Raw genomic sequence first — 14,511 nt, 5'->3', positions numbered from 1 at the left:
CATAATGGAAAATGCATAGAGTCCTAATTCAAAAGTCCCCATAGGCTACCCCAGTCTCAACACTGTCTAAAAGTTCAGAAAGACTCTTCTGAGACTCAAGACAAGTTCTTAATTGTAACCCTCTGTAGAATAAGGAAAAACAAATACTTATTTCCAATGTATAAAGGCACAGAATATACAGTGCTACTCCAAAAGGGAGGAAAGGGGGCATGGTGAGGAAATACTGGAACAAAACAAGACCAAAGTTTCTCAGGGTAGACTCTAAATTCTGCAGTTCTATGTCTGATGTCAAAGGGCTTAGAAGACTTTAACATTCTGGCTCTGGTGACTACAGTACACTGCTCTCTCTCGGGCTGGTTCCATTCCCTGTATGTAGCTCTCCTTAACAGATGCCTCATGGCTCTGCTATCTCCAACACAATCCAGGCTTCACTTTCACAGGCTCACATACTAGCCTCTTGGGGCTTCCATGCAGGTACCTCTCACCACACTCCTGGCCTCAGTGGCTCTCCTTAACTGCAGAGGAAGATTCCACAACCCCTTCACTCATGTATCCTTCATGACCCTAAAGCCGGAGCCACAGGAATGACAACACTGCCACGTTTGACTGACTACTTAAGGTTAAGCCTGGCCCCTTAGATTTGTAGAACCCTCCCTTGTTACATTCCTCAGGCTTTTCCCTTCTACAGCAGTTGGAAGCTTAGCTGGGTGGCGTCTTGCCCCTAGATCTCCCCTCTCTTTATTCCATTTCGGAGCAGACCTTTCTTTAATCTTCTCATCTTTTCCAGCACAAGCCTTGGCTCTCCCATGAAATATCCTGGATCTTTTTTACTTAAAACTGCACATTTTTATTTCTTTTTGCCCTACTTGATCTTTCTCAAATTGTGGACCTGCATAAAAGTGATCACCAATAACCACTTGGCAGAAACAATACTGAACTGTTTTGAAATATCCTCTGTCAAGGACATTAATCCAATATCCTTCAATTTAACCTCAGGCAGATCCTTAGGACAAGGGCAGAAAGCATCCATATTTTTTGCCAAAACATCACAAGAATGCTCTCTACCCCAGCTGTTAATATTGCTCCCCCCAGAAACCTCTTGAGCTGAGTCTCCAGGGTCTATATTGCTTTTGGCACTGTTGTCTTCCACACTCCTCCTAGAATGACCTATTAAGCTTCACTTACAATATTTCTAGTTCAAAATCTCAAAGTCTTGCATATTTTTCCAAAATGCAACATGGACAGATCTTCACAGCAATAGTCCCTGGTACTAACTTTAGTCTTAGTTACTTTTTTAATGTTGTGATAAGACACCATGGCCAAGGAACTTAAAGAAGAAAGAGTTTATTCGGGCTTACAGTTTCAGAGTTAGAGTGTGATCTCCTGAGTAAATTGGGAGCATGGAGTCTATGGGAGAGGGGGGTAGAACAGGAGGGGAAGGGAGCAGAGAAAAATATATAACTCAATAAAACAATAAAAAAGTCTTGTAAAAATAATAACCTGAGGTTCTGTTACAGGACAGATAATTGTGCCTGTCTTAGGCTACCTTCTTCTACTTTCTAGACTTAACCATCATTGGTACATTCATTTGCCATAAGTGATTAAGAAGTAGGCTTTGAGGATTTATTCCCTGATGAGATACAGGTAAAGATTATGTGCATATATCACATTGCTTAACAGTCTTACGAGCAATTTTTCTTGTTAATCCAAACTGTTTTCTTAAAATTTTACTATTTTGATGATGTACAGCATGTGATTGTTGAGCTATAAGGTCAAGTTGAGATAAAGTGGTCAATTGAGTAAAAGTATCAGCTAAAGCAATACCTTCATCCAATGGACCAGAAAGATTTGAATGTGCTCTAATATGACCCGCAAAGCATGGCAATTTTCTTTGATGAATGGCATCTTGAATTTGCCAGAAAAGTATTTTAACTTGACTATTACTAGCTCCCATTCAGGGGACCGTTTTTAACTACCTGAGAGCTTTAAAAATGTAATGACTGCCAGTACATAAATTAAATGCCTTGTTTGCAAAAAGCTGGAATAATACAGCAACAGCTCGCAGCTCAGCTATATGAACTGAGGCCAGATTTGTTTGTACTACATATCCTTTACCATCAACAATATATGCTGCTCTTCCATTGGAAGAACCTTCTGTAGAAATCAACATAGCATCCTTTAGGAGATGTTTCATTACAATTTTAGGAAAAATAAAGGAATGTAGTGGTACAAATTGCAACAATCGATCAGCTGGAAAAAGATTATCAATTTGGCCTACAAACTGAGCAAATGCAATTGCTCAAGAATCATTATTTTGAAATAACCAATCAATCTATTGCTTAGTATAAGGAACATTGATCATATTAGGTTCCCTACCAAAATATCACCTAGATTCCGTCTGGCTTTTCTGTACTAAATAAGCTGTTGCTTCAAAATAAGGGTTTAGTACCCTGACTGGTGAAACTAAACTGAGGTTTAATTTCTTTAGGATATAACATGTGCCTTAAACACTGGAAAGCTGGTGCCTTTGCACTTTTTCTGGGACAGTAGCTAACCCTGCATGGGCAAGCCCCTGCTGAATTTGTCCACATGTCTCATGGAATATGCTTTCCTTTTTCTGGGTAAGCAAGATATCATCCATAGAATGGATAATGTGAAACTGTAGAAACTGATCTCTAACATTTTGTATAGCTTGAGTCACAGATCTTTGGCACAAGTTAGCACTGTTTGCCATACCCCAAGGCGAGATGTTTCAATAGTATAATATCTTCTCTTTGGCTCTTTGAAATTAACTGATAGAATACCAAATTCAAATCTTTGGCAATATTGTGGTGCCAGAGGGATGGTATAAAAACAATCCTTTAAATATAAAATAATCTTACAGTTATCTTTTTGTATGGCAGTAAGAGAAGGCAACCCAGGCTGTAAAGCTCCGGTCAGTTTCATGGTCTCATTAACCTCTCTAGATCTTGTATCAATCTTCATTTTCCTGATTTCTTTTTAATAACAAAATAGGAGAATTCCAGGGGGCATTGGAGGGTGTAATGTGACCATTATCCAGATGTTCCTGCATTAGCCATTGGGCAGCTTGTCATTTTTCTTGTGTGAGAGGCCTCTGATTTACCCATACAGGCTCGTCTCTTTTCTAAATAATTGGGAGTGCATGGAGTGCAGGCTTTTCAGTGACCTCTCACCCTAATCCTACTCTGGGAGGCCTTCTGCTAGGTCTGGTAGTGTCTGTCCTTCTCTCATTCTCTTTGCCCAGCCTTTGATTGGGCAACAACCCTTGTTGGAATATTTGACTAGCAATAACTGTGTTGGGGCTGTATAAATATACCTCTGTTTGGGCCATAATATCTTGTTGAAATATGAGCGGCGGGGCTGCGTCTCTGGCACCCGGCCGCCCACATGGCTAGCTTATGCCCCCACATAATTACACGGAAACTGTATTCTTTTAATCACTGCCTGGCCCATTAGTTTCAGCCTCTTATTGGCTAGCTCTTACATATTGATCTAACCCATTTTTAATATTCTGTGTAGCACCATGAGCTGGCTTACCAGGGAAGATCTTAACCTGCGTCTGTCTGGAGTGGGAGAATCATGGCGACTCCTCACTCGGCTTCTTTCTCCCAGCATTCTGTTCTGTCTACTCCGCCTACCTAATTCTCTGTCCTATTAAAGGGGCCAAGGCAGTTTCTTTATTACTTAACCAATGAAACAACAGATAGAAAAATGACCCACCTCCATCAATATCTCAACCCTACAAATTTACAGCTAAGTGAGGAACAATGTATGACTGAAAAGTCCCTTCATGACCCTCTCCTTCTCTCCAGGAAAGTTTATCATACTTTGTTCAGAATTCTGAGTCTGACCAATCCCTTGTAACTGTGTAATAGTCTCCCTTTTGGGCCATCTTGAAGGCCATTGACTGGCAGTTGTAACAGACGCATCTGCACCAGTATCCAGAGAGACAAAAAGAAAACAAAAAACAAAAAACCACACACTTTTTTTTTTCCATTTATAAACAAAGTGAATTCTGGTTACTGTGGACCTATGGCTTGTAGCCAATAGGCATCAGATGAAACAAATCCAGCCTCTCCTCTCTCACCTCCCTTAACTTGATTTCTCCTTTGCACTTGAGGAAGTAAAATTAATTGTGCAAGCCTCTGGCCTGTTTTTATCACAGAAATTCCATCAAGTGAATGAGTCATAACCTTGATTTCTCCTTCATAATCATCATCAATCACACAAAGAGCAACAAAGATCCCTGGTGTAGTAGTGCCCCTTCTCCCCAGCATATTCCTACAGTGCCTTCTGGTAAAGGCCCATAATAAGCCCCAGTGGGGAGAGCTTAAAGGAAGGAGTTAAAACTGTGCAGATGGAAGAACTGAGATGGAGGCCTGTACTGCCTGGGGTTGCTCTGCAAAGGTCCTGAATAGATTTCTTTGCAGGAGAACAGGGTGCTGGATCACCCCATGGATTCCTCTGTAGGGCCTGACTTGGGCCCCTCTGCTCACGTCCTAGGAGGCGATTCCCTTGGGCATCTCTCTTTGATCTGCATTCATTAGTCCAATGTTTCTCTCTCCTGCATCTCCTGGTTCCTTCCTTGCCCCTGGGCTTACTCTCCTATGGAGACGCTGCTCCATCTGATGTCCCATAAGATTGCACAGAAGCAGCTTCCAGGAGGCCCTGCTGTCCCCCTTCTCTCTGGGCCTTGGTTTCTCTGTTGGGAGAGAACATCTTTGAACTCTCCTTCCCTGCAAAGCAGCAGCATTAGCCAGTCACTGTATATATGGGTGGCCAATATCTGAACAAATCCAGATATATTATGTCTCTGCCTCTTAGCGTCGCTGGTCAAAAGTGAGGAGAAGGTGAAAACTCCTCCCTGTGACCTCTTCCTCTAAAGTCATCAGGCTCAGAATGATCATAAGCACCCAGTCCTGTAAATGCTTCCTCATCTAGCAGCTCCTCAGGCAGCAGGGAGGGTTTTGTCTCACTTCTTTCTAACCAGCTCAGGGGGAAGTACCCCTGCCATTGGGCGCTTAAATCCAAACCCTGCTGTATAAGCCCCGGAAACAAAGAGTATCTGTAGAGACACGTTCAGGCCCATATTTGTAATAATGTTGGATTTTTATCCAGTTTCTTTCCATGGTTTTGAGTCCAAGATCCCGTGCTTGGGAAACCAAGGGCACAGCTGCTCTGTAAATTCTAAAAGTTTCTGTACTTGCTGCTGCTGCGTTCGAGCTCCTCTGTCCTTTAAAATATCTCTGAGCAGCTGTACAGACAGTTCATTACTTTTTTCCTGCCCCATATATATAATTTTTTATTTATTCCCGATATCACCCTGACCCACTGCGCACTCTTCTACTTTTATTATCTCTTTGAGTGCTCACTCCTCACCTCTACACCTGTGGCGTGATGCTCATGTGCGGGTCCATCAGGTTTTCCACCTGTACCACTGCCAATTTTCTGGGCACCATCTGTTGGGGTCACATGTGGCAGGTGGGGGGCGAGGGGGGCTGCAGTGGAGGAAATGGTGTGGGCTTTTGAAACCTCAAAGTTTCAAGGGACACTCCTTCAACAAGGCTACACTCCCTAATCTTTGCCAAACAGGTCCACCAATTGGGGAACAAGTAATCAAACATATGAGCCTATGTGGGCCATTGTCATTCAAACCACCACAAATGTTCATTACAACGTTTAGAAATCGTTCAATTCAGCATTTTCTGTGTGCCAGGGAGTACAGCAGTGAGCCAAACTCAAGGATCTTACAGACTGTTCATCGTAATGGGGAAGAGATGGGTAACAAACTAGATACATAGCACACAATGGAGTTTGAGGCTGGGTAAATATGGAAAAAAATAAAAGAGAGTGGTATAATGTATATGACTGTCGGGAGGAGAGAACTTTAGTTCTACAGAGGGAGATCCGGAAAGGCCATGAGGGAATGAACTTAAGTTGGGCTAAAGTACAAGCAAAAATTACAAAAGTAGCCAGGCGGGGGTGGCCCATACCTTTAATCCCAGCACTCAGGAGGCAGAGGCAGGTGGATCTCTGTGAGTTGGAGGCCAGCCTGGTCTACAGAGTGAGTTCCCAGACAAACAGCCAGAACTGTTACACAGAGAAAACCTGTCTTGAAAAACCAAAATAAATAAATGAACAAATGACCAAGCAAGCAAGCAAGCAAACAAATACATACAAAAGTGAAGGGCAAGCCACAGGCACAGCTGGAGGCAGATGATTGCAAGGAGAGGAAAGGGCAGATGAAGGTGCCCTGGGGCTGGAGTCCACCAAGGTGCATGAAGAACAGCAGGAAAGTTTTCATGGCAGGTGTGTGTGTGTGTGTATGTGTGTGTGGTGTGTGCATGTGTGTATGTGTATGTGTGTGTATGTGTATACATGTTAGGAGATGAGGGCTAACGTCAGCAAGCAGGAGAGAAGGAAGGAAAGAGGACTGAGTGGTGGTTGGAGCATTATCGGCCACCTTGACCTTGACTCTGAGATGAGGTCTTCGAAGAGGTGACTTTGTTGACATTTTAAAAGATTTAATATGGGTTTTGTGTTTTCAAAATTGTCCTTCTAGGCTGCTATAACAGAATAGCATAACCACAGTTGCTTATAAGCAATAGACCTTTGCCCAGCATGGTAGCACGCGCTTTCAGTCCCAGCATTTGGGAGGCAGAGACAGGTGGATTTGTAAAGGTCAAGCTAGCCTGGTCTACATGAGTTCCAAGCCATTCAAGACTACATGCACACGTGCACATACACACATGCATATACACACACAAAGACCATGTCTAAACTAAAACAAAAATAAAGACAAAAAATCCATAAAAAATGCAGACCTTTATTTTCTCACATTCTGGAGTCTGGGACAGCCAGTGCCTGTATATTTGGTGTCTGGTGAAGAGCTGCTTCTTCATTCATAAATAACAGCTTCTTTCTCTATCCTTGTATTGTAGAGGGAGAGGAACTTCCCGAAGCCTGTTACATAAGGGCACTAACCTCATCCAAGGGGGCTCTATCATGTGATCTAATCACCTCCAAAGACTCTACCTCCTAATACCTTCAAGCTGAAGACTAGTTTCAACATAGGAATCTATATCAGGTTTGTATTAGGGGACTGGGGTGGAAGCAGGGAAACCTAAGGGATTAGTGTGAGGCTATACGTGATAAATGATGGGGTTCAGATCGGAATGCTGGCAGTGGACTGGGGAGGCAGTGGTCAGATGCTGGATCCTTTTCAGATGGCATTCATGGTCAGCCAAAGAAAGAAAGGAGTCAACGATTGCTCCAGGTGTCTGGAGAGATGGGAAGGATGGAGTTGCTAGAACTGAGCACATACTCTTGGAAACATCTCTCTAGTAAGTCTAAGTTTTCTACAGCTACCCAAGTGAAAACAGAATTTTTTTTCTATTAGGGTATAATAGAAGGGTATAAATTGCAGCGCTGGAGACCCAGGTTTTCGGCTGACTGATGGAATTTACATCACTGACTCCTCAGCTCATAGACGAGAGAGTTTAGATGGAAAAGATGTCCAAGCCCGAATCCCGGGGTGTTTACAGTCAGGGTACCAGAAGAAACCCAATATTAGATTCTATGAAAGAAAGTGTTGGGGCCAGCAAGATGGCTCTACAGGTTAGAGGTACTTGTCACCAAGGTAGACAACCTGGGTTCAGTCCTCAGGGCCTCACATGGTGGAGAAAAGAGCAGGCACCCTACCAACTTTCCTCTGACCTCCACATGTGGCATGGTACCCCTATATACATATCCATATACGTACATGTGCACACACACAAATGAACATGTGTGCACTGGTATGTACTAAGGAAATAAAACATACACACATACACATTAAACAAAGTTTTACTGGGAAAGGAAAGCAAGCCTTAGGCCAGCTAGTTGACTCAACAGGTAAAGACACTTGCAGTGCAAGCCTGGGGGTCCAAGTTTGATCCCTGGAGCTCACACAAAGGTAGAAAGAGAGAACCAACTCCTCCCGCCCAACACACACACAAGCAAGGGCACATATGTCCCCTCCCATACACACACCTATAATCATCATCACCACCACCATCATCACCATCATCATCATCACCACCATCATCACCATCATCATCACCATCATCATCATCACCATCATCATCATCACCATCACCATCATCACCATCACCATCATCACCATCATCACCATCACCACCATCATCACCATCATCATCACCATCACCATCATCACTCACCATCATCATCATCACCATCATCATCACCACCATCATCACCATCATCATCACCATCATCATCACCATCATCACCACCACCATCATCACCATCATCATCACCATCACCATCATCACTCACCATCATCATCAAAAGAAGATTCTGAAATAGAAAGTGGTTCACCGAGGTAAAGATTAAGCATGCAAATATTTCCAGGATATCAAGCAGGAAAAATAGAGAACTGCCCAGCAATACGTAGTTTAATGGATGTTTAAACTTTTCGAGGATATTCGCTCATTTTGATTTAGGAAAAGACAGTATCAGTAAAAACTCAAACCATCTGCAGCCGAAGCAAATGAGCAACGAGAAAGTAGAGGAAGGGGTTTCAAAGAGAACCCTAAATAATATGTTTGGAGGTGTCAGCCTTTATCAGATAAAAGGGAAAGCTGATGTTTCAGGAGAGGCAAGGAGACTCCAAGTCTTGGAGTGCAGCTGAGGTAAGACGGGAGGGGCTGTCCCTTTAATAGGACTGAGCTACCTCTATCAGTCAATCCTGGGGATAGCCAGGGGTCTGGGCTGCAGAGCAGGAGGGCACAGACGACAGGGAATAACTATGTGGCAGGAAATTAATTACCTAGCTGGGTACCAGATGAGCTCTTCCGTTTGCCAGATGCTCTGCTATATATATTACAGAGTTTACAAGATATTAAAAGAAATTTCATCTTGACAAAGGGCATGAATGAGTAACGCACCTAGAGTCCATTTGAAGTTTATGCCATGCCATGCCTGGCTTGTGTGTGTGTGTGTGTGTGTGTGTGTGTGTGTGTTTGTGTGAGAGTGTGAGTGTGACGGGCGCCCTCTAGTGGTTTATTTAGATCATTAACTTTCTTCTTGTTTTCTTGCTTTTCCAAATGCAAATTAACACCATCAACATTTTTTAAATTATCTTTTAAGAAATACGATTCAACATTCAGCATAGGAAAGAAAATAAAAGCATAAACAGCAGGAATTTCAGTAAAATGAACCCAAATCATCTGCTTGCAGGCCAAGCTGGAGTTGCCATTAATTATCATCTGCTGCTGGTTCCTTTGAAGGACATTACTTCCTTCAAGGACGCCAATGTTGACCCCACTCTGCTTCAGGAGTCAGCGGCTTTACTAAACCCAGAAGAAGGTTGCTGCTGATCCAAGACTGACTGATCTTGATGCTTATACACTTACAAACACTTGGTGTTTCCATCGCTAGCTTCTCTTGACTTTTGATTGCTGTTGGGTTTCCCGCCTGGCCTGTACCCTGGTTTAGCTAGCTCATTTCCTCATGGGAGTCTCCCGGTCCTCCAGCCTGCCTCAAGCCTGACCTCTTCTGCAGTCTTGCAACACTCTGTGCTTCTTTCTGCCATACTCATTTTCCTGAACTGTAATGACACAATTGTGTATGAATTTTTTAGTGTCTGTTTCTTCTGATAAGCCATGAGACCCACAGGGCAGAGATCAACTGGCTTGTTCAGCACTGTCTCCTAAGCACTTACCCCAATGGCTAGCATGTAACAGTATCAACAGATACTCAATAAATATTCATTGAATGAACCAACACTCCCCTGCAGGGGGCTTTTGCCAGAATCCTATTAACATCTTCTGGATCTCACTGCAGAGAAGACTGGATTTCAGAAAAAGATTTCTGGGCCTGGGATGTATCTCAGTGGCAGAATGCTTGCTTAACACTTGCAAGGTCTTTGGGTTCAGCCCCCAGACCCCACCCCACACATACTTCTATTCTAGAATAACATTTGTAGTTGTTCTATGTTCCCCAACATAGCTTCAACAATCTGATGCAAAATTTCATCTATTCTGTCAATGACGCCACATTTAAGATTGAAATGTCAATGGTGATATGCAAGATATTCATCAGTATGGCTATAGGATCGGGCCATTTCAGGCTCCCTCTCCTCAGCTGCCCAAGGAACTAGCTGGGGACATCTCCATGGACACCTGGGAACCCCTCTAGAGTCAAGTCTCTTGCCAACCCTAAAATGGCTCCCTTAATTAAGATATATACCTCCCTGCTCCCATATCCACCCTTCCTCCATCCCAACCATCCCATTCCCCCAAGCTCTCCCCATCCTCCCCTTCTCACTTTTTTCTCCCCATCTTCCCTTACCCCCACCTCACCCCCACCCCCAAGTTCCCAATTTTTTCCCGGCAATCTTGTCTACTTCCAATATCCAGGAGGGTAACTATATGTTTTTCTTTGGGTTCACCTTCTTATTTAGCTTCTCTAGGATCACAGATTATAGGCTCAGTGTCCTTTATTTATGGCTAGAAACCAATTATGAGTGAGTACATCCCATGTTCATCTTTTTGGGTCTGGGTTACCTCATTCAGGATAGTGTTTTCTATTTCCATCCACTTGCATGCAAAATTCAAGATGTCATTGTTTTTTACCGCTGTGTAGTACTCTAATATGTATATATTCCACACTTTCTTTATCCATTCTTCCATTGAAGGGCATCTAAGTTGCTTCCGGGTTCTGGCTATTACAAATAATGCTGCTATGAACATAGTTGAACAAATGCTTTTGTAGTATGATAGGGCATATTCCCAAGAGTGGTATTGCTGGATCCTGGGGTAGGTTGATCTCGAATTTCCTGAGAAACAGCCACACTGCTTTCCAAAGTGGTTGCACAAGTTTGCATTCCCACCAGCAATGGATGAGTGTTCCCCTTACTCCACATCCTCTCCAGATTTGGTAATCTTCTGGTGCCACAGGTTTTCACCTGGCACCAAGATGGGGCATGTGACAGTGTATACCCACATGGGCCTTTATGCTACTCAGCCTCAGCCTCCCACGTGGAATCTTAGTACTTCTGTACAGAGAGATGAACACAGAGATGGCCAACTGTGAAATGCGATCTAGGTCCTGGATCTTAGACGCGTGGCTTGGGGTTGAGTAGGAACAGAGTAAAATCTTCTGAGCAGGGAGCAGAGTGCATGTGTTGTGTGTGTGTTGCTGGAGTTCAAACTCAGCCTTGTACCTACTAGGCCTATACACTACCACCGAGCTACCAGCCCCAGGGCCTCTAGTATCTTTGCCCACAAGCCCTCATCCTAAATAATTTAACCTCTTGATATTGCAATTTTGATGTAGTTACTTTTAACTTTGTTGGATGTGTATGGTGTGACTAGGTGTGCCTGTTTTGCATGTGTGTGTGTGTACATGTTTGTTTATGTATGTGACGGTCTGAGGTTGATGTTGCAAATCAACCTTAATTCCTCTCCCACCTTACTCATGGGGCAGGTTCTCTCAGTTAAACCCAGAGCTCACTCACACAGCTAGTGAGTTTGTTCTGGGTACTCCTTTTGGGGGTCATTATCTTTCAAGCCACCACAGGGGATATATTAGAACACTCACTCAATGCTTATCAGAATTAACCCAAGCATGCAAGAGTATATTTGTGGCATGTTCCTTCAAACATGCTTTTTTCTTTCTTGAGGTCCCTCATCGTATTCTTATAGATAGCTGCTTGTCATCTTTGGGTCTCAGCTTAAATGTCAAATACCCAGAAAGGTCAGGGTCTGCCTGGGTCCAAATCTAACTAGAACCTTATTCATCCCACCAGTCATCATAAGCACTTTTAGTTTCTTTCCTTTATAGTTAAAAAAAATAATTTTGTACATGTATCTGTGCTTCTTGGGCTTTCTCACTTCTTAAATTCCGGTTTGTTTCCTCTTTTTGTTGACTTTTTTATTTTCTAAAGAGAGAGAAAGAAGGGGTAGAGTTGGGTGAATGGGAAGGTGGGGAGGGTCTGGGAGGTGTCGAGTGAGGGGAACCATGATCAGAATATATGACATGAGAAGTTATTTTCGATAAAAATATATTTTAAAAAGCAACATTAAAAATAATGTGTATGGGTATGTTGCCTACATGTATATCTATCTGTGCAACACTTGTCTGTGGAAGCCAGAAGAGGGTGCTGGAGTTATAGACGGTTGTGAGTTGCTAGGTGGGTGCTGGGAATCAAACCCAGGTCCCCTGGAAGAGCAGCCAGTGCTCTTAACTGCCGGGCCATCTTTCCTGGCCTATTTTCTGTCATACTGTAATTGTAAGTCTTCAAATATTTGTGTTCATTTACTTAATTCTGACTCTAAAATGAAATTCAGATGCATTCCAAGGGAAGGGACCTTGCAATCCTGTCCACTTTTCTATTCCTGAATTCTAGCACCCTACAATTAGCAGATGCCCCATAAATGTTTGTCGACTCTTTCTTTGGTTGTTGCATTTACACTCATTTCTTGTATGGTATTTTAGTTTCTGCCATTGCACTGTCATCCCCACGGGAGTAGAAGAAAATTTCACCGCTCCCCTCCTCTATCTCTGAGTACTGAGACCGGCAATTCTGCTCATTTACTGAGCTCAGGCTTCTCCTAAGAGGCTGTCAAGGACCCAAAGGTGCATAGTAAGAGCGTGACTGAGGCAATCAGAGAGCTGTCAGAAATGCTTTTCAAGTTACATTCGTCGGATTCTTGAGCCGCCGAAATCGAAATCGCAAACTGCTGTATTACAATTGGGTGAGAGCAGAACGTTGACACTTTCTGTTTATATTATTTGCATAGAGAACTGAGGTATCCTTGTTCCACGAAGCTGAGCTCTTGCAGAAGCTCATCTGCCCAATGGGGGGCGGCAGCATCCCAGTAACTCACTCCTTGAAGATGTGTAGGTGGGAGGAGAGATTCGCGTTCAAAACCTTTTTGACTCTACCCACTCTCCGTAGCGCCTTAGCCCGCTCGAGTTTCAATGCGCGCTGTTGCTGGACGAAGCTGAGTCCTATACAGCGCTCGCTGCTCTCCCGATCATGGCTTCTTCGAGTTCCTTCACCTACTGTTGCCCTCCATCTTCCTCCCCTATCTGGCCAGAACCGCTGTATAGTCTGAGACCTGAGCACGCGCGGGAGCGGTTGCAAGACGACTCAGTGGAAACAGTCACGTCCATAGAACAGGTGAGGTGGCAGGGCTGGGCGAGGCGCCCGCGCGGGGCCTTCTGGGAGCAGGAGTCCCGTTTGGAGGTCCATCTGGGTGGGAAACGCTCCTTGGAACTACAACTCCCATATTGCACTGCGCCCCCGCCCCCGAGCTCTAGGCGCCCAGACTGGGGCTTCCGAGTGGAGTGTTTGTGGGGCTGCGTTGGGTAGGAAAGGGTGGTTGTCAGGGTTGGGCTCGGGGGACAGGACAGTGCCCCTGTCCTCTGCTTCAGATGGTGTAAAGAATCGTGTTCTGTGTCTGGATCCCACAACAGTCTGAACGGACCAGGTAGCCAGCTCCATTCTGCCTAGACTCCTGGAGGTTCTGGGACCGACCGCTCACTTTGCCCTTCGTGCTCGCTCTCAGCTTCCGGACCTTTAGGAAACCGAATGACCGGATTGTGGTCACGCCGACACCAAATCGGTTTATTATCTGACCTGCTAGGTCAGATTGAGGCCTACCTCGTGGTGGGCAATCATTTGGGTACCTGCTGTTGAACACTGGAAATAGAAAAAAAAAAAGAAGAAAGAAATCAGCCCCTAGGCAGGAGCCTGGCTGGGAAAGACAGTCTGGAAAACTGGATAGTTTGTGAAGAACAAAAAAGTATGAACTGCTTGTGATTCTCTCAGGCCTAGGGTGTACCAGACATGCATTTTGAAAAGTATGGACAGTGAATTATAGTTTCCATTTTTCTCACTTCCCGTTTGGAATTGTTCCCAAATTGGTTGTTGCAGAGCTGTTTACCCATCTGTTACTGGAAATGATCAGGATGGCTCTTGTTGGCGCTAAGGAATAGGCATCCAGCTGCTTCCGAAAATAAGCTCTTTACTAGATCAGTACCCAGGCTTAACCATGGAGGGGCCTGCTTCATCCTAAGGCTGGGAGCCTCTATTTAGGCAAAGTTAACGGCAATAGTGACTATACGAATTTTGCAGTTGTGACTAAATACACATTTGTTTTAATTTTTTTTTAATGTGTGTGAATGTGTACGACATGTTTGTGGGTGTTGGTGCCAAGGCATACGATATGTGGGTTCCAGAGATCTAACCGAAGTCGTCAGGCTTGCATAGCAAGCACCACTTACTCACCGAGCCATCTTGCTTGCCCTAGATAAAATTCATAACAAAACAAGGGATAGAACACGTGGTTATTCACACAGTAGCAGAGGGGATCTTTAATCTTTGAGTTAATGCCTCATGGGCTTAGGGAATTAAAGGAAACTTTTTGAGCTCTCTGACTTAGTTAACTTGTGTCCCTTAGAAGGCTCCTGTAAAATGTT

At 43.9% G+C, this 14,511-nt stretch overlaps 1 protein-coding gene across 1 annotated transcript in view; it reads left to right on the top strand.

Moving 5' to 3' along the window:
- The first annotated feature begins 12,991 nt into the window (after nt 1-12,991).
- Fntb (farnesyltransferase, CAAX box, beta) overlaps nt 12,992-14,511 on the top strand; it is a 63,431-nt gene continuing 61,911 nt past the window's right edge. The window contains exon 1 of the mRNA XM_057783035.1: nt 12,992-13,210. Coding sequence (XP_057639018.1) covers nt 13,067-13,210 — 144 coding nt within the window. The 5' untranslated portion in view covers nt 12,992-13,066. The remainder of the gene's footprint in view (nt 13,211-14,511) is intronic.

Source organism: Chionomys nivalis, chromosome 10 (assembly GCF_950005125.1).
Source record: "Chionomys nivalis chromosome 10, mChiNiv1.1, whole genome shotgun sequence".
NCBI classification, from domain to species: domain Eukaryota; kingdom Metazoa; phylum Chordata; class Mammalia; order Rodentia; family Cricetidae; genus Chionomys; species Chionomys nivalis.
This window is presented reverse-complemented; position numbering and strand designations above follow the sequence as displayed.